General features: G+C 36.2%; 1 protein-coding gene across 5 annotated transcripts in view; it reads left to right on the plus strand.

The window, feature by feature from the left end:
- EXOC2 (exocyst complex component 2) overlaps window positions 1–26,884 on the plus strand; it is a 517,534-nt gene that overhangs the window by 423,212 nt on the left and 67,438 nt on the right. For all 5 annotated transcript variants that reach the window (XM_049823849.1, XM_049823848.1, XM_049823845.1 and 2 more), the window contains exons 7-11: window positions 8,348–8,428; window positions 12,342–12,487; window positions 12,589–12,670; window positions 13,167–13,269; window positions 16,821–16,939. In XM_049823849.1, the coding sequence (XP_049679806.1) occupies window positions 8,348–8,428; window positions 12,342–12,487; window positions 12,589–12,670; window positions 13,167–13,269; window positions 16,821–16,939 (531 nt within the window). The remainder of the gene's footprint in view (window positions 1–8,347; window positions 8,429–12,341; window positions 12,488–12,588; window positions 12,671–13,166; window positions 13,270–16,820; window positions 16,940–26,884) is intronic.

The raw sequence follows: 26,884 nt of genomic DNA on the forward strand, positions 1-26,884 counted from the left end.
CTACGAACACATTTTATGTGATTTTCAGAAAAAAAAAATCTATACAAAAGAAGCACTGCTGGCTATTACAGCACTATTCCTTTTTTCCCTTTCCACCCCTCTTCAGATGTGTGGCCTATGGGAGCGCCAGTATGATGGAGTACTTGGACTGTAGTTGGCCTTTTGTCTAATACCTTACTTAATACATAAGCTAGGATAAAGTTTACCTGGCTGAAATGATCCTATATCTGGTCAACGCCTGGGGGTCTTTTTGGTTTGTTTTTTTGTTGATTTTTTTTTTTTCTTCCTGTAGAATATTTTTACACTTCATCCCTTAAGGTCTGTTCTAGGATGAGCATGTCAGTGATCCAGGATCTGATTCAGTATGAATTAGCATATTCTGTTGCTACTATGTTAAATTAATTTTCCCTGAAACTAAAACAAAAGAAACGACTGGATCTGTATTCTAGTCTGAGCCATACTGGGAATTTGAGAAACTGAAAACTGATGCTTGTCTGTCATATAAGGGTCCCTTTGCTTCTTGCTTTTGAGGAGTTACATCATATTGGAATTTAAAGAGAGTACATACAGCCAATTTTTTATTAGTGGTTCTGTTTGCAAAATAGACTGACTGAGCAATTTTGAAATGGTTTTCTAGCTCTTATCTCAGTTCACTCTCTTGTCTTTTTGTCTGCTTATCCTATGAAATGCTAGTCCATGACTGGTTTTGGTAGGTAGTACGGCATCAGACTGTTATACCAGGTTTTACTGTTTTCACATTCCTGTTTTGTACCATATCTAATTCACATTTTTGCTTTACTTCAGTCTCATACACATTTTCCCAAATAGTATGAATTTTTATTAAACATGGATTTGGGTAAATCAAATTCAGACATATGATTATTAGCTAAATGTTGTGCAGCTGACTTGAAATGGCTAGAGTAGCTCTGTGCTGAATGCTCTGTGTGGTGTGTGTCAACATTTTCCTCTTCATGCCACTTCAAGTGATAGAATATAGTCTTTGCAGGGTAAGAACAGCCTGCTATTAATAGCTAGTAATTTCCAATACAGTAATTCATAGAGGCTAAGAAAGAACAGGGCCACAGAAACAAGCTGGCAAGGATAAACAAAGATGCTGCACATATTGGGCATGTATCTAACAGCATATCGGTCACTTCAGGTTAACAGTTTACATCCATGTAGGTGCCTCACAGTAGATGCAAGTTAGATTATTTCAGTTTAAGAATTAAGATCATGCCTACAAGTAGTCATGAAGCAATAGCTGATGTGCTCTAAGCTCGCTGTCTAGCTTTCCAAGTGGATGCTCATGTTGGAAGGCTTGAGTTATTTATGCTACACTTATAGACAAAAGCTGAATGTGAAGCAATTGCACTATCATTGCTACATAATTTGTCCTTACATTTATGGGCCTTCTCATGTATGCACAATGAAAAAATAGGCATGCTTGTCAAACTTGCATTCTGATCTTGCAGTGCTAGATAACAAAGGGAACATTGCAATGAGCAATGTATGCTGAGAGAGAGACGACCTGACAAAGGAGTGCCAGTAAAGTATGTAAGTGGTGGTAGGTAGTTTAGTCTCAGGTGGCTGCTGCTTCTTCATGCAATGCCTATGATCAATTTCTGTAACAGACCAATTATTATCTTAATGCAACTCTCAAAAAAAAAAAAAGCAAAAGTTATGTAATCATGATTGATAAAAGCCTCAAACTTTCATGCAGGTTCTAGCATAGCACTGTCTGGGGAGTGTTTTTTGTTTCAAAAAAGAGGTGGTCTGATTTGAAAAAGTGTGAAAGGGCAGTTGTCTCAGTCCATCATGAAAATTCTGTGCCCATACCTGTACCTGGTTTTATGCTAACTGCTAATATATATTCTTTTAAATCAGTAATTGTTTTAGAGATGTAAGCTAATTACTAGCAGAATTTCTCCAAATGGATACACTTATGGCAGCTTTTAGCTAACTGTGGCTGTCATGTTGTATTAATTTGTGTTTATTCAGGTTAAGTTAATATTTTTTGCTTGCATTGGAAAAATAGTAAAGCATCAAAAAGATCAGGTTTGCAATTGCAGTTTTCCAATAGCAAGTACTGCAGTTCATTGCAAAAACATTACCTACAGTTAACTTTGAGCCAGACTTGACCTACAAGCCAGCTTAATTTCATGTTACATTGTTCCATTTTAATTTCCATACCACTTTTAAAATACATGCAACATTTAAAAGATACTTTTATTTCTACCATTAGCTTTCATAGATCCGGAAGGTTAGCACTGTGTCAGTATAAAGAGAATAGCACTTCCCATGCTCTAAAATTCTGAAGTATCCTGGCAAAGGCCTGGGTCCAGTCCTGGAATTTTTAGTGGATCCATAAGTAGAATAATAAATCATGTTTTCCCATCTATTTCTGAGATACTCAGAAATATCACACTTGCTTAAATATAAACCTGTGTGAGAATGAAGTTCTCAGGCCTCACAGTGTTGTTAGACTACAATTTTTGGTCTTTTATTTCCATAAAACCTCCCCTCCTAGCATTGTACTTCAATTTTTTCTTAATAATTTTAAATCTGTCCATTATCTTTGATTTTTGCCACTGTGTTGGGTAAACAGACTTGAAAAAGTAAATGGTACAGAAAAAAACCCACAAAAACACAATTAAAGGCAATACTACATTTATTTTCAGTATTTTGTAATTTTTGCTTGCATTAGCAGTGTTTACCAAAATAAAGCCAAGTTTGCCATGCAATTTGCAAAAAAATTACCTAGAAATCTTTGGGGGAGGGGGGATGACACCAAACCAAACAAAAAAAAAATTAGCAATATTTACTAATGGCCATAGTAAACAAACTTTAGGTGTGTTTAGGATTTCATGGTGTAATGTATTACTAGCTCTGTTCATGACATGCTGTCTCTATGTATCTCTTTGCTCATTATATATAGCTGTGCACTTCTGTTGAATCCATTCTGAAGAATTTTTACCCTACATAGGGGTGCTGTCCTTGTCAGTAGCCTCCTTATGTTTTGTTCAAATTACAGAAAATCGTTAATCTTTTGAGAAAAGAAACCAAAGGCATTTTTATTCATCTGTTGGTGTGAATCCTTGCAGCATGTTAACATGTGTTCTTCATCCCTCCATTACTGTGCTTTGGTGCCAAGTTCTTTATAGTTACCACATCAGAACTTCATAAATACTTTGAGTCAGTCTTTCCTTTTTTGTATTTTTTTTCCTCCTCTTATTTTCTACATCTGACTAAAAGGTTTTAATTCATTTCAGGTACCTCTTTTTTTCTTCTTCTTCTTCTTTTTCCCTTTAACCATACTTCTGTGGAAATGGGCAAGATTTTCAGATATACCAAATGCATTTCTAGCCATCTTTAATGAGAAAATGGTAGAAAACTTGCATCTATGTTGCTTTGAGCTCAGTTGGGCTGAGGAATTTTTGAGAATACCAGCTTTGGTGCCTATCTCAAAGTATGTTTTAAAAATGTCTAATGAGAAAATCAAGAATGAAATTTGCAAGTCAAAAACTGCATGACCCTGGCAAGTGTGGTTTAATTTATTAGATTTATGGTTGCCAAGTAGAAAACCATATCCTTCCTTAGATTAAATAAAAGTGTTTTCAACATGAGCAGCAATGAATTAATTGCAGGTTATTTTACTACAAGGCCTGTACTATGGCTTGTTTGCCAGATTGAACTTTGCATGTGATTTGGCCAAAAATAACCAATGCTGAAGTATTTAGTCACAGTTTAGTGATTGTGAGCTCTAAACTTAGTCTTTTCACTATTATTAGTTAATATCTCACTGCAGCTCTGAAGTTTGCAAGCCTTTAAGTATTCTGACTTAGCTGGGAAACTTGAATACTCGTTGGCAAAGATGGTACAAGATACAGTTAATTTTCTGGCCGCACTTGAAGCATTAAGACCTAGCCTCTCCTCATCTTTATTGTATGCTTCTTACAGTACAGATCCTCAAAAATGGTAAACGGGCTCTCCTAGGTTTTCAACTGCTGTTCCAACTTGTATAGTTTGTATTGGGTAAGTCCAGGGTAACTGGCAATTCAAGAAAAAAATCCTATCCATCCTTTTCTTCAGGTCTTCAAAGACCTAAAATTTTTCTCCTTGCTCTTTTTACTGCAGCCAATGATGAGCTGAGGGTATGAAATGGCGTTTGAAGGTAGTCTTAACTGCTGGCTACTGAGAGGCGTAGGCTGGCTTTCTACCTGCCCTTGGCCATGTGCTCCTTCCTCTTCCCTTATATTGCAGCGGTGCAGCTGGGGCAAGGTTTAGACAAGCTCACTGATCAATAAAGAATAGTCTTTTACTGAGTTTTCCATCAAATCATCTCGCTAAGGCTGCCCTGCAGCTATGATCATGGGCAAAACAGGCTCAACTTGGGGAAATTAGTTTAATTTATTACCAATCAAATCAGAGTAGGTTAATGAGAAATAAGACCAAGTATAAACCACCTTCCCCCCACCCCTCCCTTCTTCCCAGGCTCAACTTCACTCCCAACTCTTCTACCTATCCCTCACAGCAGCGCAGGGGGACGGGGAATGGGGGTTGGGGTCAGTTCGTCACATGTTGTCTCTGCTGCTCCTTCTTCCTCAGGGGGAGGACTCCTCACTCTTCCCCTGCTCCAGCGTGGAGTCCCTTCCACAGGGGACAGTCCTTCACAAACTTCTCCAATGTGGGTCCTTCCCACAGGCTGCAGTTCTTCACTAACTGCTCCAGCCTGGGTCCCTTCCACGGGCTGCAGTCCTTCAGGCACAGACTGCTCCAGCGTGGGTCCCCCATGGGGTCACAAGTCCTGCCAGAAAACCTGCTCCAGCCTGGGCTCCTCTCTCCACAGATCTGCAGGTCCTGCCAGGAGCCTGCTCTGGCGTGGGGTCCTCCCCAGGCTGCAGGTGGAGATCTGCCCCCCCGTAGACCTCCCTGGGCTGCAGGGGGACAGCCTGCCTCACCAGGGTCTTCACCACAGGCTGCAGAGGAATCTCTGCTCCAGCACCTGGAGCACCTCCTCCTCCTCCTTCTTCTGCACTGACCTGGGGGTCTGCAGGGTTGTTACTCTCTTATGTTCTCACTCTCTCTCCAGCTGCAGTTTCTGATGTGCAGCTTTTTTTCCCCTTCTTAAATACGTTATCCCAGAGGCGCTACCACCGTCACTGATGGGCTCGGCCTTGGCCAGTGGCAGGTCCATCTTGGAGACGGCTGGCATTGGCTCTGTCAGACATAGGGGAAGCTTCTAGCAGCTTCTCACAGAAGCCACCCCTGCAGCTCCCCTCTACCAAAACCTTGCCATGCAAACCCAATACATCCAAAAATACCTTTTGGTTTACGCCACCAGGTACATATGCTTAATATACCTTTACCTGTACTCCACAGTGCTTTCCACCTTTCTGAAACTTAATACCTTGGGTTTGGGGGGGGGAGGGGGGGTGTTTGCTCCATTGACAGTTTTTTCCTCTGTCTGAACACAGCTATGAATTGGTTTAATGGGATCGTTCTTCCAGGGTTTCCAACACCACTATTTTCAAACTAAGAATTTTAAATACTTTATGCCAAGCCACTAACTTTAAATGCTACCAGTGTGAAAATGTTATCTTCTGTCCTCTAAAAGGAAGAGGGGGGAATAATATTGCTTTTGTATATCTTTATCTAAAGGAGATGAGAAAGAGAACTACTTTGGAGAAGATGTGTTTTAAAACTTTCAGGAACTGGTTAATGAGCATTATACAGTTTCTAAAGAAGCTGCCTTCAGAATCAAAAAATGTCGTGAACTGTAGTTTTTTTAAAGTGCTAACATGGTAAATTATGCCCTTTCAAAACTTCTTGTTTTGTATGTTAAAGGAAGTCTTCATAACGTTTTACCTTTTGTTGCCAATGTATGTGCTTTGATAGAGGTTTAGATGTTACAGTTCAGTTTTGGAAGTTCTTAGGTGTGTCCCCTTCAGGAGTAACATGATAGTTAATTGGTCAGCAATTAACGCTATGTAATTAATGGTTCCAAAATACTAAATCTTAAAAATCTCTGAGGCAGCATAAAGCTTAGGGGTTTTTATCCACATCCATTTAGAAAGTATCTTTCAAAAATATGCTTCATAGAATGATTTCAAAATAAGTAAATTAAAATCATTACACTTTGATGCGGTTCCAATAGTACTTGCAACATTTGGGTTTAAAGGATCTGTTTATGTTGTGGTTGCTGTTCTGATGAACTTGCCTTTCAGTACGTAACATTAATTGCAGGATGGTAATTGGCTGCCCCTGACCAGAACTGATGTATACAAATGGAATAATATCATTAAAACCTTTAATGGTTTTGTTATAAAATTGTAGAGATATTCTTGTAGGCAAGTGGTATTCATGTCATATATGAAATACGTGCTACAGTTAATAATATACCATCTTTTTAAGGTAGACCTCTGTTCCTTAAAATATGCAAGAATCTACTAGTTTTAGTTTATTTCATTTAAGTGTTGATTGTCTTAAGAAATATGGTGTCCTAAATTAGAGGAGGAAAAAAAATAAATCTAATGACTTTGATAAAAATAGAGATGCTTTTGCATTTTGAAGAAAGCAAAGCTTCCTGAAATTCTTTGTGTAGGATCAAGGGATTGAAGGGTCAAATGTAGATGTTTGAGAATAATGGAATTTTCTCTTTCTTTTTTTTTTTTGGTTTTGTTTTGTTTTAACACCCCCACCCCCCAAAATGAAAATCCTTCCTTTGAAGGAGGCTGGTCCTGTTTCAGAATAGCCGCCCTTTCTCACTACTTACAGTAGGACTGAGGCCACAGGGCTGCCTTACTAAAGATAGTTTCTGTCCTTGTTTGCTTGTTCTTAATTTGCATCTGTGTAGCATGGGCAAGTAGGGATGGCATTGTAGAGGAAACCAGTTGGTAATGACATCTCTATGTGTATGTTATATGCAGTTTGGGGTGGTAATTTAGACTAGCTTGAGTATCACCCAGTGGATTGAATTCTAGGTATCTCCTGAAGCACATGAGGTATACCCATGGAGTGCATCTTTTAGGTTTTTTCCATCTTAAAAGAATCCAGTCAAGGGACTTGGGTTGCTCTGCCATGCAAACCTCAGCAAGATAAGCTGGGACAATTGGGAGACTGGTTTCAAAACTGTATTTCTGTTTTGAACTGAAATACATTGTTACTCGCTTTCTTCAGAGCGCTGAGCATCACTGTTTTCAAGGGTAGCTTAGCTTTGTTTTATGCTACTGAGAACCAGCAGGAAGCAGTAGGAGGTTTTTTAGAAGCCTTAATTTTATCTAAAGCGACAGGAACTGATGGCTGTTTGAGCTGATTTTACATATGTTAACAGTAAAAATTTTGAAAGAAAATCATATTTTTAAATAATTGTTTTATATATGCTGTATCCGTATATACAGGAATGCTACCTTAAAGAAAACAAAAAAAAGAAAAAGAAACACTGATTTGTGCTGCTTGTACTGAACAGAGAAGAGGAGGGAAGGAAGGCTGTATAAGAGAGGGGAAGTAGAAGAAAGGAGTATCCACACTCCATTCACTGTTCATATTTCCAGAGTGATGTGGTATAGTCAGGCAATGCTGGTAAATCTCCCCTCCTGAAAAAGAAATTACAATAAACCAACAAATTAGTGCTGGTACTACACATTTCCATATCCATTAGTAATACCACATGGAAACAAGAATTAGGGCTTTTGGCATTTTAGGACAGGAAAAAAATAGCATCTTCAAAGAAATAAAGCAAACTCCTCTCTGTTTTCATGTTGTTTTGAGCAAAAGCATTGCAGTGCTTCTGTGTAATGGTTAATGAGGTGTGTTGCTACAAGATAACTCTTAAATTGTGTTTTGAGACTGCATTTTTATAGATGAAAACAACTGGTGGGGGAGTGTTCTAACTCTCCATTTTGGGGTCATCCAAATTCTCTTTCTACCCTTTATGTTGGTAATTCCTTCTTGGTGAGATTAGTGTAAAAACTTTACCTTACAAAGCAAAAGTATTTTATGCTTAAATTATACTTTTCAAAATACTAAATTGAATTAACACTTGTACTACAAGATAGCTAATTAGCATTATTCTCTCCACATGGGTTTTTTTTTTTTCCTTGAGCATTACTGTCTTGTTCAAGAAGATACAGGAAGTCTGTGTCAGAGTAATGGTTAAAACTCTGCAATGTCTGGCTCTAAGCCCTGTCTTCCACTAGACCCTGCTGCCATGAAGCATGTTTGTATTTTTTTTTATATCTAACAAGAAATATAACACTTCAATTTTAAAAATGTTTAGAAGTGTCACTTTGATGTTGTGTATTCCCACCTATTAAAATGTTCTGCATTTTAACTAGACACTTTATTCCAGCAATTCATCAAAAACTGGAAGCGGATGGAACGGAAAAAGTAGAAGGATCCATGACGCAAAAACTGGAGAATGTACTGAACAGTAAGTTTTGTCCTTCCAGCAGCAACTATTTATGGACTTTGGACTTTATAACAAGCTTTAATATCTTCCTATGAATATGGTAGAAAGTAGAAAACAGTACAGTCCCTTTTGCCTTTTTCTGTTTGATAGTAGTGATTTTAGGGTGTGATAGTACACCTTTTGAAAAAAGTAGCAGCTTTTGCCATGACTTTCAGCAGTGTTTGTGATAACAAAGAGAATAAATATCAAAATAAAGATGTTCTAAAGCATTTACTTTAAATGAATTTTGGTGTCATCTCAATTTTGAGTGGACAAAGAAAACAGAGAAGCTATATGGATAGACAGAACTGTAGAAGATTGAGTGAAGCTAAATACCAGGATTGTAAGAACTTGGAGCAAAAGAGGAAGAGAAAAAAAAACCCAAATAAACTGTTTGCAATATAACAAGGTCAATTAACAGAATCTTTTTCACTTACTGTGCTGCCATTCAGACTACTTGGAATTAACATTCTTTTTAGAAACTTGGAAAAGCTGTCAGTACTCTTCTGTTTCTCTGTATTAGCTGTAAGGTTGCATCGAGAGAGATGGCTTGAATTTACTGCAGTTTGGTATGTGTTTCATCAGATCAAAAAAGTTACTTTTTTTTTAATTCTGGGACTTCTGCCAAGATAATTTTACTTTGTTTCATTGTGATTTTTTTCACGGAGGAAGGGATGTTTCCCTTAGTGCTGTATCAATAAGCAGTAATGACATGCAGATAGCTGACTCAGTGTTGGAAAGTCTGAGTGTGTTTTATGAAATCAAGAAAGTGACATGGAAGTTCACTGTTTTTCTTGTCTTGTATGAAGAAAGCAGTGACTGTACGTGTGTTTGTGTGGGGAGCACAAAGAAAGCAGGGGGTTTTGTGAACAGCTCTAGCTCTTTTCAGTAGAAATTCATTAATGCTCACAATAAAGGTGTAGTTTGAACAATGTTATTCCCTCATCTTGTTGCCTGGAATGCAAAAAACTGCCAAAACCAAAAATGACCAAAAAACCCAACGAAAGAAACCTTCAAAAAACTGACGCACACTATATAAAGACTATAGTGTGTGTCTATATGTGCAGAATATTTGATACATATAGGGCAGGAGAAAAAAGCATTTGCTGAAATTTGCCAGTGCAATCCTCAGTGCTCTGTGCTCTGTATTTACCTATGTCATGTACCAAGCACAGATTCCTTGAAGAGCACTTGCCATTTGACAAAATTGTGTGACAGGTTTTAAATAAAAAAGCAAAAATTTAGGTCTGTGACATTTTCCTACACATACTACTATGAGACAAATCTATATATAGATATATATAGTATATATATGTAATATATAATTGCTGTTTCATTTGATAAATGGTGGCTGAAATCTGTATGCAGATAATGAAGACTGTCTTTTTCAAGCTGTATCTGTAGAGGAGCTTGTGCCAGGCACTTCAGAGTGGTATTAAGTTTGGCTCTGCTGTGAAAAGAATTGGCTGCTTTTCCTCCTGGTACTTTGCAAGTCATGATGGGTGGGAGGCAGGGAAGTAAGAATACAACGGCTTAAAAAGAGTAAATAATATTATGCAAAGTGGTTTAGGATCAAAGCTTTGTTTCTTGTCTGACCGTTGAAAAGCTTCCATAATCCATGAGTAACAGGGCCTGCTTTCAAAAATTACTTCAAATCTTTAGTCAAATTTCACATTTTGTGGACTTGTAGGTGCATATTTTGAGAGAAGAATGGTGTTGTGAGCTTGATTACAAAGTCCTAAGAATAAGGATATTTTCCGCAGCGTCTGAATGTACATTAAGAGCGTGCCAAATCATTGGATTGAATTGGCATGGAATAGTAGAAGCACAATTTGGTGTTATAGGTGGAATTATAAATGTTGGAGGTTTTGCGAAATTGCTAAATTTAATTGCTAAACAAGCTATTAAATATATATTTATAAAAACACGGTGTGCTATAATGAATTTCATGAGGAGTTGCATCTTAAAGGAGTCAAATTCTATTATGTGGTGTTTTTGTCAGGCTCTGTGAAAGACAACTGTTAGATAACTAGCGCTTTATTTTGAAGTTAAAAAAATCTGCACACAGTACATGAATAATCTATTTTGAAATGATAATTAGTCAATATAGGACCTGAATCTTTATCCATGTATTATTTAGGGTTTGATTATTCATCATTAATCGAGAGATAAAGATTGTTAATATAGAAAGCATTTGGAGGGGTGAGAAGGCAATGGATTTTACAATATTTTTATGTCTTTCTAGACAGACCTGTTTTGCATGAATTATTTAATTTCATTAAGACACTAATAAGTAACTTGATATATTTCAACTTCTATGTAAAACAGAAAAAGTGCCCATAGGAAAAAGTAGTTTACTTGAATTGAAGATTTCTACAGCAAATTAATTCAAAAAGAGATGAAGGCATGTAGTTTTAAACTAAAGACAGAAATCACTGTGTTCTTCCTGCAGTTGTCAATTACTTTTTAAAAACATTTGCATTGAATTAAAAATGCTTTGTGACTAGAACTTCAATTCCTAGATGTAGTTCATTGCTTCTTGGCTGTTAAAAGAATGGACAAGAAACATATGAATTCAAACAAAACAAATGTTACTAGAAAGATTTACAAAACAAGCATTTATTATAACCTCAGGAGAAAAATCATACTTTATCAGTGGTCTGTATTTAAATGTCCAGCTAACTCTTTTCATTGTGCATTTCTCCTTAATGGATTAAAGTATTCTATTCTAAATAGTATGCAGTAGAAATAGCTATCCTGACAAAACTTTTTTTACATCAAGGCTTCAAAATTTCCACAAAGTTTAAACATTATTTAGATATAGCAATTATTTTACAAAGACTACTTTTAACATGAGCAGGCCACCCACAGTGTTGACTAGAGAAAATGGCATGCAAGCCACCCAGCGAGACTGATGTAATTTTTTTCATCTTTGCTTAAAGTATAGTCACTAGACCAGATAATGTAGAAACTTCTACATGCAACGATCAAAAAGGCTAAAACAGTTCCAATTTTTTTTTTGTTAATTAAAAATAAGTCTTGAGTTGAAAAATGCAAATATTCACATGCAGTGTAAATCTTCCCTACTATAAATGAAATTCTGTTAGTCTGTGTTGGGAAATAATCCTTGTTACAAAATAGAATGCTTTTTACTCTGGAGAGAAAAGGTTTTAAGGCTATATTTAATGTATTTATTGAAGAATATTCACAGACGGTATAGAAACTTAATTGAATGAAATTGTTGACCAAGGCTTGATTCTGCATGTGATGAAGCCAGTAAGACTTTTAATGCAATGTGAAGACGATTTGCATTCATTCTGTAACAGTGACCAGCTAGTTAAACTTCTTTCAGTCGTGCCATTGTCTCTGACTTAATCTTTGGTACTCTGAAGTGACTTGCTTAAATATCAAATTTTGTAATAATTTTCAAGACTTAGTTTGAAAACACACACAAAAAAATGTTTGCAAAACCCAGTGATAACTCTTAAAGCTATGGCATTAATTAACATAATGGAATTACACTTTTCTAAAAAGAAAACTTGCTATGACTTTCCGTATCCTGAGATGCATAATTTAGTTGTAAAATGTAGACCTGGAGCCAAAGCAAACTATAAAATATCTGCAACAAAGTTAAGCATTTGAAATAGGAAAGAGTGATTGTTTTTAATTGCACAGGGGTCTTACCACATTAAAATACTAAGTGGTTCACTTTGAAATAGTATTTCATCAGTTGTAAAATGTTAACACAGTTGAACAAAATAAGTATAAAAATTTAGCAATAATTACTCACTTGCTCTAAAAAAACTTGAATGACTCATTAAAAGGAGGAAAATCTGTATGTCATTTGAACTGATTACTTACTCTACTTTTCCTTATTTTCATCCTTTTTAAATAGGAGCCAGTAACACAGCAGATACCTTATTCCAAGAAGTGCTGGGTCGCAAGGACAAAGCTGATTCAACGAGAAACGCGCTTAATGTCCTTCAGCGTTTTAAATTTCTTTTCAACCTTCCCTTGAATATTGAAAGAAATATCCAGAAGGTATAATCCTTTAAAAATACTTTTCTGTTTGCTGAAATTAGCCTGTTAACTTTTTATTGACAAATATAAATGTTTGGGTTTTTTGTTTGTTTTTTTTTAAGGGAGATTATGATGTGGTTATTAATGACTACGAAAAAGCCAAGTCACTCTTTGGAAAGACAGAGGTTCAGGTATTCAAAAAATGTAAGATATGGGTTCTGTTATTTGCTTCTTTTTCTTTTTTTAACTTAAAGACTTAAAAGCACATAGTAGTCTAAAGAGCTTTATGTGGCTTTTATATGGATTTTAAATCAGTAAAATTATGGATTTATAGGAACCAATTACTCTAAGCAATATTTCTGGCAAGTTTTTTGAGTGAGGTAAATATTACAAAATGTGAAATCACAGCCAATTTTATTTATTAAGGCTTGGTATTATTGGACATAAGAGTTACAGTACTTAAAATATTACTTTGGGTATCTCTCACTGGCATGTTGTTGGAAAGACTTCAAAGTCCAATTTTCTGTTTTTGTAGAACTGTTGTATACAAAATTTTCAGATGTGGCTTGTTATAAAATGAGTTATATTGATTTCCACATTAACTCCAGAAGTGTCTGGTGTCCTAGGAAAAAAACATAATTTTCCGTTCATACCACTGCTGAAGGCACACACTGGATTTATTTCCTCTCCCTACTTCTAGATTATGCTGAAGTTGAAACCAGAATTGAAGCTCTAAGAGAACTTCTGTTAGATAAGCTGCTTGAAACTCCATCAACATTGCATGATCAGAAACGTTATATAAGGTAATCATTTGACTAGTGTCTTCATCAGACATATGGTGTTAGATGTGTATTTAAATCTGTTTCCTAAATAGGGTAGTGAATATTTTTACTATGGTCTAAATACTAATTTCAAGGCTGTAAGTAGAGTATTTTGAGATTTTGTGATTATATAATGGCAATGGATTGGTACTTGATTCTTTATTGAATGATTGAAAAACAGTTCTTGAATGAGAATAATTTAATGAAGGATAATTGAGATTTGAATTTAAATTTTTAAGATCTTTAATGCATGTTTAGATTCTGCTGCTTCCTCTAAATCATCATACTGCAAGCTGCATCTGAAATGATCACTCACAGGTTGCAGATCTGTGTCAAAGTAGATTCCTTATTAACTTGTCTTACACTTCAGCTTGGCTTGGTGTTGAAATGGAATTATCGTGAGTCAGATAATAGGGAGGTTTTAATCCAGACTGTTGTTTAAATTTGGTTTTGGCTCTTTTACTATTCAGTCTAAGTAATGTAGTTCCTTTGTATTTCATGAATGCGAACCAGTTCCCCAGTTTTCATTGAAATTCCTAGGTTTTCTGTCATTCACAAAGCTGATGTTGAAGTCTGTTGTAGGCATGCTGACCTGAGTCGGTTGAACCTTCTTCTACTGGTAGACCTTAACCTGCTTTAAAGTCCTTGGAGCCAAACTTTAGAGTGCTCTGGAATATTTGATGGCTTTACTTAGCAAGCTTTTGAGTTTTGGATATTACGGTTGTGGTTTAAGCCCAGCCAGCAACTAGGCACCATGCAGCCACTTGCTTACTCCCCACCCCCTTCAGTGGGACGGGGGGGCGGAATCGGGCGGGTGGGGAAGGCAGTAAAACTCGTGGGTTGAAATAAGATTGATTTAATAACTAAAATAGAATAAGATGTAATACTAACAATAATAATATTCGTAATGAAAATGAATACAATAAAATAATAATAAAAATTAAAAACACCACCACCCCCCAAAAACCCCAAACCAAAGAAGCCACCAAGAAAAGACAAGTGATGCACGATGCAATTGCTCGCCACCCACTGACCAATGCCTGAGCAGTGGTCCGTGCCTCCTGGTCAACTCCCCCCAGTTTATATACAGAGCATGACATTCTATGGTATGGACTATCCCTTTGGCTAGTTCAGGTCAGCTGTCCTGGCCATGCTCCCTCCCAGCTTCTTGTTACACCTGCTTGCTGGCAGAGCATAGGAAACTGAAAAATCCTTAACTTGGAATCAGTGCTACTTAGCAACAACTAAAACATCAGTGTGCTATCAACATTATTCTCACACTAAATCCAAAACACACTGTACCCGCTACTAAGAAGAGAATTAACTCTATCCCAGCTGAAACCAGGACAGTTACTAGGGTTCCTAGTGGAGCTTGACATTCTCAGTGCTTTTTTCAGTTATCTTAAAAGATGTAGACCAAATGCACTGTGAGAGAAGCATTCTTAAAATTTTGACACCTGCATGAGGTCTTTGATGTTTTGTATGCTCACCAGGCCCAGTCGCACAGGAAAAAGTACAGTATTGATATCTTGGGTCCCTTTGTTACGCTAGTTTATGAAGACAATGACCAGTATACATTTATGTAGAGTGCTTCTCATTTGTCGGGGTGTTACATAAATACTGCCTATTTATTGGAACTGGGTTTTAAGTTTTGTGTCTCTGAAGAAGGCACTACTGTTTCCTTTCTATGTCAACCTTGAAAACCTTAAAGAGCAGCTTCTTTATCTAACCAAGTCTTATGACCGGTTCTAAGGAAGAATCAGAGTTGTATATGTGTTTGATTCTGGTGTAGGGGGGTTTTTTTGTTTTTCTCTAGCCCCTTACCTTGAAGCATTTAATCTTTAAAAAATATCCCAGCCTACGTTAAAGCAGACTGTGCTAATGTAACTACCAAATGTATTCCGCATGTAGAACAGTATAATGAAGAAGAACAGGGAGTGGACAAATATGGAATAATTTAGTTCTAATGAATTAACATAATCCCAGCATACAAAGCGATTAAATTAGTTTTACTACTGTAGATATGTTAATGTGGTTTTACTAGCGTAAATTTTTTGGAGGCAAGGTGTGAAGAAAGCTTTCTTCAGAGCACTTCAGATAAGAGCAAATAAACCAAATCCTAGTTTTAAAATTATTTGCATAAAATCTGCTTTTTTTTATGAGGGTTTTTTTCCTTGATATGTTTGTTGTGGGTGCCTCCAGTGTCTGAGGCTGAGCAAGACCTGAAATACTGTGGGTTTCCCCCTCAGCTATTCAGTGTTTATCTCCATAATTGGCCTTCAGTTCATATTGTCCTCTCATTTTATTATGGTATTCACACTAGTAGTTATTTTATACTGTTCAGAAACAGTTTACCATATCACTTAACAGTCAAGTAGATGTATTTTTTTCCAAGACCAGTGGTAATTTTATTTTATTTTGTGCCTAAGCAAAGACTAAAGTCCCCCTTAACACCGAGGAAGGCTTTGAGCTTATAATTTATAAATGTCACCCTGTCGAAATGGTTGGTTGTGCAATGTTCTCATCCATCCAACCAATCCTACTTTGACAGTTTGTTTTTTGTTCAACTGTAGACAGTTCTCAAAGACAGAATTTTGCAACAGAGTCCTAATTAACATTAGGTATTATTGTAGTAATACAGCTTTTGTGGAGGAGTGAAACATTCCCTGCACTGCTTAAGATAATAAATCAGTGTACTTCACCTTGAGCATCCTGAACTTTTTAATCTGTCCCAAGTCTCATTAATGCAGAATGTAATGAAGCACATTAAATAGTAGAGCAGCTACTGCTTTTTTGAAAATACTCTTTTGAAAGTACTGTCATCAGATAGTCTTGAATGCCATACGTTAGACTGTATTACTTCTGTGTTCTCTTTGGAATCACAACAGCTGGCTTCAAATACTCCTCTCTGGCTAAAGACAGACATATTAGAAGCCCTAATTATTTTTATTATCTCTCCCTGCCTCCCACTTTTTTGTTTTGTTTTGTTTTCCCCAGACTGTGTGTGCTCATCCTAATGCAAAAAACAAACCCAGGAGCTTGTTTTATATTGTTTGTGCTAAAATTAATGAGCCGCCAAAAATTAATTCCTTCTGTATTTACTTGTTAAGGTTACATGATGATACAATCAGGACATGTAAAGTGGGAAGAAAAATACCATACTTCACGTTCTTGAGATATCATCACTGATTCCAAGTGAAACACGAAGTACTGAACAGCAACCTTGACAGATAAAGAGCTTGGTTTCCCAAGTACTTTAGTAGAGGCACAACTGAAAGTACATATTAATGTGATAATAAATATATACAGTTGTTTATTTCTACAAGTTTTTTTGATGAATTTTGCCTCACTAAATGAGGAGGGGAGAATGCAAAGACTTGCGTTTGCATTGGGTATGAGTGTATCTTAACTATTCTTGAATTTTTAAAATTATGTAAAAAAAAAAAAAAACTTCTTCATACATCTTTGGTCTGTTTTAATGAGGCCTTCAGTGTGTCAAGTCAGAGCTGTGATTTTTGGACTGGGTTTTACAGATATCTTTCTGATCTTCATGCGCCTGGGGACCCTGCTTGGCAGTGCATTGGTGCTCAACATCAGTGGATTCTGCAGCTCATGCACAACTGTAAAGAGAGCTATGTTAAAGAACAAAAAGGCAAGAATGTATTTTTGTTTATATATATATATATTTGACACTTAGGAATTTGGCATTGCCTTTTATTTGACAAGTTTTAGTGTACAAATGATATTTGGGGGTTTTTCCCATCAATTTTGATAGCTTTTTACAAAGTTGAATACTGACTTGTATTTTTTTTCTTTATTATAAAAACAAAACAGCAGTTGGAGTTTTCTTTGTGTTTAACTTACAACTTTTAAGCTCTTTACATGGGAAAAGCATTAAATTTCAATCATCTATCTAAAGTTTACTGTCCTCTCAAAATAGTTCTTTGAGGTCACATGAAGTTTGGACTGTTGTCTGAATCTGCCATTAGATTTCTTTATCACAAGATATGCCGTTAGTATGTGGACATGCAGGGCACTGGTGCATAGTGGAATAATGTGTAATCTCTTGATATGCAGTGATAATATGGTGTTCTCATGTTCTTTGTTCATGTGCAGTTATAAAATTTAGATTATACTGTTGAGCACAGACCTGTGAGCTAGACAAATGGGATATATAGACAATGTTATATTAAGACCAATACGAATACTTAGTCCTTGCTTTCAGGGGTGGCAGCAGCTTAGCTACCAGTTTACATGATCCATCACATCAGTGTATTTTCAAAAGGGAATAGGTGGGAGGCTATGGGCCTGGCATTTCTAGTAGTAAAATCTGAAAACTGGATTTTCAAACTAGAAAATGGCAAGTAGTGTCTTGTTTCTCAAGAAGTCTTACGGAGTTTGCTGCTATTTCTGAAATGAGTAGGCATATGGGAATCTGGTCTCTCTTGGCTTATAGGTAACTTCCATATTTAGTGTTAGTGCATGTGTGTACCAAACCAAATAAGGTGTTCTATTCTGAGAAACCATAAAAATTTTACTAAGTTGGATCTGCTGCAGAAATGTGCTGTAAAATTGCTGCAGGAGGCTTCAACTCTCCTTAGCAGAGGTTACAATATCAGGTATAGAGTTCACAGGGTGCATCACATATGACAGTGATGTCAGTAAGTTTTAGCTTAAAGCTTGCACAGACTGTCTTTGATCTACAACACGGTGTGAAGTGCTGTGGGACCTGCTGGAACACCAGGTTAGTTTCTTGGCCTCTTGGTCAAAATTCAGAATGTTTCCAAAACCTCCCCATTTTCCTTCCTTGTCAAAACCCTGAGACATCACGACCACCACCCCTGCAATATACAGCTACCAGGAGCAAAACTCGCTTGTAAAAACAGCCATGGTTAACAATTCTAAGCATTCTTTTTCTTCTCTCACGTGCAAAATGTTATATAGCCATCTCTCGGCTTCTTAGCAAGAAAAATAGGGGCACGAAGATACTAAGTGCTCAACGCTTTTTTCAGTAGTCTGTATAATTCTGATATGCAGGCTCCAGTAAATGAATGGAAAATGTGTCTATAAATTCCTAGGCTTGTCTTGAAAATCTCAACCTGTTTGGTGTTTTTCTTGCAACAAATCTGCTTACCTCAGCCTTAATATCAAAGGGGCTATTATGTTAGCAGCTTTTTCTGACTCACAGAAGAGGGAATTTAAATAACTTGAATGTCCAGTAAATGCATGTATGAATAGTTAATATTTAGTGCATGTATGAAACAAATACTAATATATTATCACTTTTATTAAAAAGCTCATCAAATTTCAATAGTTTTCTTCTAGCCTTTTATGTGGTCCTTACTGATGTAGTTTTTGTACATTGTAGATTTTTTTACAATCGTAAAATACTCAAGAATTGATCCAAGTTGATGGAATTTTTCACTTAGTATCCAGTAGGACAAAGGAAGATTGCTAAAAGTGATTTTTCCTTTCCATAGATCTTTAATTTTGGCATATACTAGATGGGAGAAGGAAAAAAGAAAACTTAGAAGAATTGGTTTTAACTGCCAAGTAGTTACAATGCTGATTGTGATCAGAGACATGGAATGTATTTTAATCTACTTTAATAGATGTATGCTTTTCAAACAGGAAAAGTGTGGGGTTTTTACTCATAGATATCAAATCGGTTATGCAAGACTGAGGAATCTAATCAAGTTAGAAATGTGGTTTGTATGTTCATAAGTTCGCAGGCTATTTTTAAGAGAAAATAGTAATAAATTTTCAAACATTAAAGTACTCCACTTAAAACATGCTTCCAAAAAAGATTATTTTGTATATCAAGCATTTGGAGGAAGAGGTGGGTCATAAAGCTGATACTCTAATGAAAAGGGCATTAAAACTTTTTCTAGGTTTCCCTTTTCAACAGGGATAGTAGACATTGTTTCTAGCTGATGGTAGTCTGCATATGCTGGAATAAGCAGCAGCAATTACAGTTCCACCTTGAACATAGCAACAATTTCTGGCTATTCTTAGCTTATTTCTTCTGCTGACTGTGAATCTGGTTCAAACTGAGTCAAAACTTTTCAGCATAGTGAACTTAAACCTCAGTAGCAGACTGCATCTATTTTTGCATTTGTGCACAATTTTTCCACTGAATTTGTGCCAAAGCATTTTGCTGCTATTTTATTAGTTTTCAAAGCAGAGCTGTGCTCTGAGTTATTGCACATGAATTTTACTACATGAAATGGATTTGGAATTAGACGAGAGCCTTTGCTTTTCTTACCTAGAAAAGTCTTTTTTGAAAACTCTATTAGACTTTCTGGACAGGATTTTTGTAGCTGATTGTCAAACAGTAAGTAATTCTCAAAGAATTTGTTTGCTGGCCATGATGTGTTCAGGATGGGAAGGTTATCATTGCCATTTTTTGCTAAACAAGCTAAAAACCAAACCTAAGTGAATTCTAAGGAGAACTTACTCCAAATTCAGTCACTGATATGACAAGCCAACAGTGTACTCTGTGGGACAGAATTGTTCCAGTTGTCTCCACACTGCTAGGGGGCTGATCCTTTAGTCATTACAGCTTAAATAATTTCATTTTCTTATTTAGAAATAGCATCTTCTCCTGTCTTCTTTAAGAGATTTAGTGACACATCATCTCATCCAGACCACTAATAATGGCACTCAGGACAAATTCCCAATATTGACAAGAAGTAAATCTACTTTTCTACCTCCTTTGTAGGTTCTTTATCTTTGTCTGATGATTGCCTTTATTAATAACTATACTTTTAAGGCCCATCTAAGCATAGTTGAAAAGTGCATGCTAATATACATGCTGAGGTGGCTGAAGGTGCTATCAGAAAATTGTGTATTAGAGATGTATTTAAATACATGTTTATTTTGGTTTTATATCTAAGTATATATTTTTGATCCGACTGTGACTCCTTCACTCACAGTAGTACTATCACATGAAAAGTTTAAAAGAAAAAAAAAAAAGCCACTGTGCTTGGATATTACTAGAGATTAACTCCTTTTTGTAGAAATACTCGGCAGTTGTAAGCATGTCCTAGAACTGTGAAGTATCATAGCATAGTACAATCTCTGCAGGCTTAAAGAAGAAACTCTGGCAAGTTTACAGGGTTGTAATGGTCTTGGAGTGCTCTCCTGGAATTTGTTTCAGGGGTTAGCAGAAGTCCTATGTGTTTCAAATACTGTCTGTTTTCAGTTAATCCAACTTGTGTTAATATTATTTCCAAAAACTGAAAGGTGAATCAAGCTGTGCTAAGCTTTGTCAGATAATCTGGCGGTGTGACTTAAAGGCTGACAACTAGCAACAGCAAATTATTCAATTGGATGTTTCCTTTGATTTTAATAGACAATTATTAATTGTAAAAGATGTGGTAATCTGATCACTAGTTAATTGGTTGCATTTATTTCAATGGGTACAAGAAGGATGGGGAATTTTCTCAAGTCCTGTGTATGAAGTACGTTACAGCAGCATTTTGGAGTGTATTTCCCTTAAAGAATATCTCTGTATGTGTATTAATGTACTGCTTCCCCTCAGTTTAAACAACCCTGGTGGTTTGCTGATTAGTCTTGAATTATGTAGATTAATGTTTCCTTACATGCTCAGTTATGGCTGTTGTTACCCGTCATTGCCTTTAGCCTATCTTATCTCTTGCTCTGTATAGCCATAGCAGATTTTGAGATAAAAAAAAAAAAAATGCGGGCAGGTGATGTTCATATTATGAGAAACTGTTGGAATCCAAGCCCGGAGTTTTACGGAGTGAGTGAATATGCATCTATGACAGCAGATCAAAACTTCTCCTGCTCTGAAGTACCCTGAAGTATGAGCAGCCAGGACAAAGAGACCAAACAGCATAGCCGAAGTCTTAGTAGGAGCATGAGGCAGTACAGGGGATGTCCAAATCGTAAAGCTCCCATGCTTCTGTCTTTACATTAAGGTGTCCTCCTGCTTCCTTGATGGTCAGATTCTTCCATTAAAGGTGCAGCTGTAGTACAGGACCTATGTGCAGCTGACTGGAGCTGTAGCTCTGCTGACATAGTAATGCCTGGAAATATATGTATTTATTATCTTTTTATGTTTTGTTTAATGTATCTGCCTTACTAATGGAATAGGCAGTTGTGTTCCCTTATTGTTTTTGAAACTTTTTTTTGTATGATTATGAAGTTATTTCCTGAAGCATTGATGGATTCCTCTCAAATCCAGTCACACCACACTGTTGCTGCCCACTGGAAGGATATGAAGTAGGCAAAGCCAGTTTGCTGCTGTTACTATGTAGATATGTCAGAGAGAGGGAAATGCATGAGACTGAATAGACAGGGAAAAGAGCATTTTTTGAAGGCTATGAATATAAAGCTTAACATGAAAGAGCACTGTGCTCACTCAAAACTTTCTTAAATCTATAGCAAGAGATAGTTGAATGATAAATTGAATTGTGCTGGTATTTTATGCCTTGTATTTGCTAAAGTCTGAATTGCTGCTTCTGAACTTTGAACTTATGATTTGTAAAAACCTGGGTAGTAACTTTCAAACCTAGGTAGTAACTGATTTCCTTCAATTAAGATTTTACATATTTGTAATTTTTAACTTTACTTGGCAATTCCCCTATTATTAGGGTGTAATTGTAGTTTTTCACTATGGTTTATGCTTCCCAGACTTGTTGGAGTACAGGAAACATGGGGGATATAATGATGTAAAATGACATGAAAATAAATGTAAATAAATGAGGTTTAGTTTAAAATTTGCCTGGGGCACTGGGCAGATAGCCAAAATGAGTTAGGCAATGGGATTCTTAATATGAGTATCAGGGAAAGAAGCTATGGAGGTTAAGTCTGTTTTCTGTGTGGCCAGTGGTTATTTGCTTAGACTTTAATAGTGGCTTAGTAGGTTTCATGATCCTTTGAGCTAAAATGGATAGGGACTCTAATCCAGTTATCATCAAACTGACTGAAAAAGTCTTCATTTCATAACAGGTCTTTCTGAGATATTATGTAACATTATTGCAAATAATCTATCTGTTAATAACTTTTACAGACTAAAACTGTAAATGAAAACGCTAACACAGTTGTGGTAGGATCTTTCTGCTGCACTTCGGGTTACAAAATTTATAATATACGACCTGTTAAAGTTCCCAACATGGCAACAGCTCTTGAAACGGGAGTATACTAGTTCAGTCATTATGATTTTTATTGTAGTTCTTATTGCTGGAAAAAAAAATATGATTTTTGCAGTACTCAAGAGTATGATGCACAGCTCTCCATATATTGTAAAAAAAACTGCAGGGTTTTTCTCTGCCAGAGTAACAGCAGCTGTATGTAGCGTGAAGGAGCGAGATGGATGCTTAGACATGTTGCTCTTTCTTCTGTGCCACACTGAGATTCTATTCACCTTGCAATGAATGATCCATCTTTGTTAGATCAGACAGGCCAGCAAGGCTTGTGTCAAAAGGGCCTTTTCAATTTGTTATCCTAGCAGCTGGTTCTCTTCCATTGCCTTTGCTTACTGTACATCTGGAAGAAGACTTCTTGCAGCTGGGAGCCATTTCATGTCTAAACCACATCCCTTGTCCATAGCAGAAATACCCTTTTGACAGCAGATGTCAAGCAAACCCTTAATGGGTTATTAATTTAAAAAAAATAATAAAATAAAATAAAAATTGATTAGTACAAAGTCTGACACTGGATTTGTTTTCCACTTTTACCACCTGTATCTGTAACTTTGCCATTATGTAGAATTTTTAGTAGAATCTGACATGTTCAGAAATGCAGGGGGCATTATTGTTTTATTAATACTTTAAATAATATTTGAAGTATTATAAAGACAGTAAGTATTGCGATTAAAAAGCAGCAGAGGTAGTTTAAAATCAAAATTGAAAAGATGAGTACTATTGAAGATAAAGTGAAACTCTTCTGTGGCCAGATTTTTACCTTGGTGTCTGCTCCAGTCTTTTAAGTTCTTATTCGGGCAATTAAGTAAAAGCAGGTTGTTTTCAACATTGCTGAAGATCTTAATGTCCGCTGGTGCATTTTACTAGTGCTAGTAAAATGACGTCATTTTTATTTATGTGCTGAACTTGAGGTGTTTGGCTCTTGCTTCGGTATTTTTTGGCCTGCAGGACTGACAATAAGGCTTACCCTTAGGCTGTGAAATACTTACAACACCACTAGAAATAATTAGTCCAATTACCCTTTTTGTGGTAAACTGAAAAATAGTTTCAGGATAAATATATTCAGTATAACAAAGACTAGCCTTATGACTTAAAAAAACATTCATTTTTAAATGTATTCCAAACATGTTTTTTCCATAGAGTGCAGCAATTTTAATCTTCCACACTCATATCTCTGCTAGAAATACAACATTTTCTTCTTGATCATTTAAAAATTTCAGATTCCTCATAAATGTAAGGTTAGAAAGAAAAAGTATTCAAGAAAAAGAAGAAAATGCAGTCATTCATCTGTTGAGCAGGTTAATTTTTTGGTAATTTCTCCTGCTCACCTAATTTCTTGCCTAGACAAATTGAAATTCTCAATGCGGTGTGCTTGAAAGGAATCTTATCCCGGTTGTGTCAGCGCGGGCTCCAGGCACTGTGTGTTTGGTCAACAAGCAACAGTGGGTGGTCAGGCTGTAGCACAGGACAAGGGCCCGCTGTGCACAGGAAAAAATGTTCAAAGGTGTTTAAGGGTGGTAAGGAAGTCTGCTGCCCTTCAGAGAGTCCAGAGGCTATAGATCAGCCTTCCCTCGCTATTGTAGCCTGTGAGAAAAGTCACTCTAAGATACATAATGGATGAAAGAATACAGTAACTGTATTCACCTGGTTGCACATCTGTAGGGTCTTTTTTATTAATTTAATCTTGCTCATATACATGCTGTATATGAACAAGTCTGCGTAATGACTGATGTTTGACTTACCATGGAAAATCGCACAGAAAAACTGTTCAGCCTGAGGTTGGTCACTTGTTCACAATTTTCTTTATCGCTGCAAAAAGTACCGGCACTATATTATCTCCTGATTGACCAATAGCTTTTGTATAAACCTTTAGCTGAATGTCACACAAGTGATGCACCGGGCTGGCAGAATTGCAGAGTGACTGAGGCTGGGTTACAGAAGGGAGGTGAGAGATGTGTGACTCCCATGAGAAACCTCTGCCTGTTAGACTGCAAGGGAAAAAAAGAAAAAGAGAAAGTTGTGGAAAAATGGATATTGCAGAATAATTTTTATACTCAGTTTAGTAATAGTTTTGAAATAAGAACTTAAAGCTGCTTTTAAAGACTTAAATCATTGACTGGTTTGCAGATCGTGGAAAAAATCTATTTTAGGAAAACTTCACATTGTCTTTTTTTACTGAGGCTGCAATATGCTGCCTGCAGGTAACATCTCAAAAAATGGGGTCAAGGTACGTACATGAGCCATAGGTACTGCAGGCACATAAGTACCCGGTAGCAACTCCACTACTGATAAAATTAGAGGAAACCTGCAATTAGGGGTCAGCACAGGTGGCTTTTGATTTACAGAAAGTGAAAGCACAAATTAAATAAATGACCTCAAAAAGCATTGCACTTTTTTTTTTCCCTAGATCCTTATTTTGGTGACATCTTACCGCACTAGAACAGAAGAGGTCTGAACAAAACCGTTGAACTATTTATATTTCACACAGTATCTGAATGTTTTTATTTCATTCTATGTATGTCTTAAAATATCTGTGCACAAAAAGTTGAAACCCAGTAAAATCCTTTTTAGAAGAAGCCATGTTAAGATCCTTAAAGCTTCTTATTTGATCTTCTCATGATTTTACAAATGTAAATGTAATAAGGCTTTAATTATACATCTGGTTTGTTATGACCATTTGGTGGAAGAGCAGAATGTAATACATTTATTTTTCCTGTGTTTCCTTGGTTAAATATACAGTTGGCACGGGAGTCACTGACAGATATGCTCCATGTAGATGCTGTATTTTGGGAAAAAAACAACCTTCTGTAACTTCAAAGATGCAGTATATTTAAAAAAAAAAAAAAAAAATTGATCTGCCAGGAATGTGTTGTTCATGCTGTTTATACAACATCTTAAAACCTGTGAGGACAGTCAAAAGTTAATTTCTTGAAACTTTAGTTTGTTCCTGTCCTATATTCAGGATCTAAGAATGTAGAAATAGTACACAAATCAAATAATAACTAGGCAGTAAATTATTATTTGGGTAGTTTATTTAGGTTTATAAATATTATTGTCTAAAGTCCATACTAATGCTAGTTCATTGTATTACTATGACACTAAATTTAAGTTGCTGGCTCCAGAGTGGAAACGAGTTAGGATGGGAGAAAAATTGTTTGTACGTTAACTCTTCGCTTTTTTACAAAGTGTATGCATTAGTGTGCAGTCTTCAAGCGCTATCTTCTGGTCGGGTGAAAGCAAAATCAGCTTTGCTAATGTAGTCCAGATGTTTATTAGTCCTGAGGGTATATGTGCTGTTGTAGTTCCCTGCTGCTGTGTTATACTTGCTCGTAATGCTAGACAACCAATTAAGAAATTAGTTCATGTTAAACTTTCTTTTCCTGGTATGGCTGCAAACTGATGATGTGGTTTTTCTGGTGGAACAAGAGAGTATTCTTACATGTTTTCTGTTGCTCGTGAATATATAAACCATTTGGGCGGCATGGGGTTAGTGTATCAGCAGCAATACAGAATTTTCAGGTTTTCAGCTACCTCAGGCTAAATGGTTTTAATTGAACTAATTCACGTTAAGATGTTTTGGTAAGTGTGTCTGGTTTTCTTAATTCTGAGGTTTAATGGGTACTGTCATTTTTAGAAACCATCTGTTTACAAGAAATTCCTCATATTAACAAGGTATTTGAAGGGTGAGAGCCTAAATTCTATATGAAGACATTGAAGAGGGAAGTTTTGGTGTGTCATGGCTTTTTCTAATTGTTTTTTTGAAGATAACATTGCTGCACTTTTAGATTTTTGGTTCTGGTTTGGTTTTTTTACATGTTTTAACTAGCAATGCCTATGACAATTCTGATTTGTCCTTGGCATACATTTTTTTTTTTCACCCAAATAAAATGCAGATATGTAGAATCTCAGAGTCAAATTCTTATATAAGCCCAAGAACTATGCAAGGTACTTAAAATTTCTCAGGGTCTTCTATATAATGTTCTTTTTATTCTGGGTAGAATCTCTGTAAGATATTGAATGCATGCTTTTTTTAATCTGAAGAGGGAGAAATGGTTATTGTTTTACTTCATTCTGCAGGCTTGCTGGAACACTTTCACAGAAGTTAATGTTATAAATTTGTAATAATTAAGATATGTTTTAGAAGTCATAGGTGTTTAAATCATAGATGCACAAGATGTGTGACCTGACGCAGATCTCTACTACATGGGCAGTTGCATAGTATGTGTCCATAATTAAGTATTTCCACTTGCAGCATCCGTACCTACTTTAAAAGCTTCTGATAGCTTTAGGTTTTATCCTTATTATTCTGTATCTCTAGTTCATTCAGGAGGAAAAGTCTTTCCCCAAATTCATGTTCAAACTCATTGTAGAACTTCTCAATGGTGGTAGTGGATAATATACTTAAGTGACTGTAGCAGAGTCCATAT

This window comes from Accipiter gentilis, chromosome 20 (genome assembly GCF_929443795.1).
Source record: "Accipiter gentilis chromosome 20, bAccGen1.1, whole genome shotgun sequence".
Lineage (NCBI taxonomy): Eukaryota > Metazoa > Chordata > Aves > Accipitriformes > Accipitridae > Astur > Astur gentilis.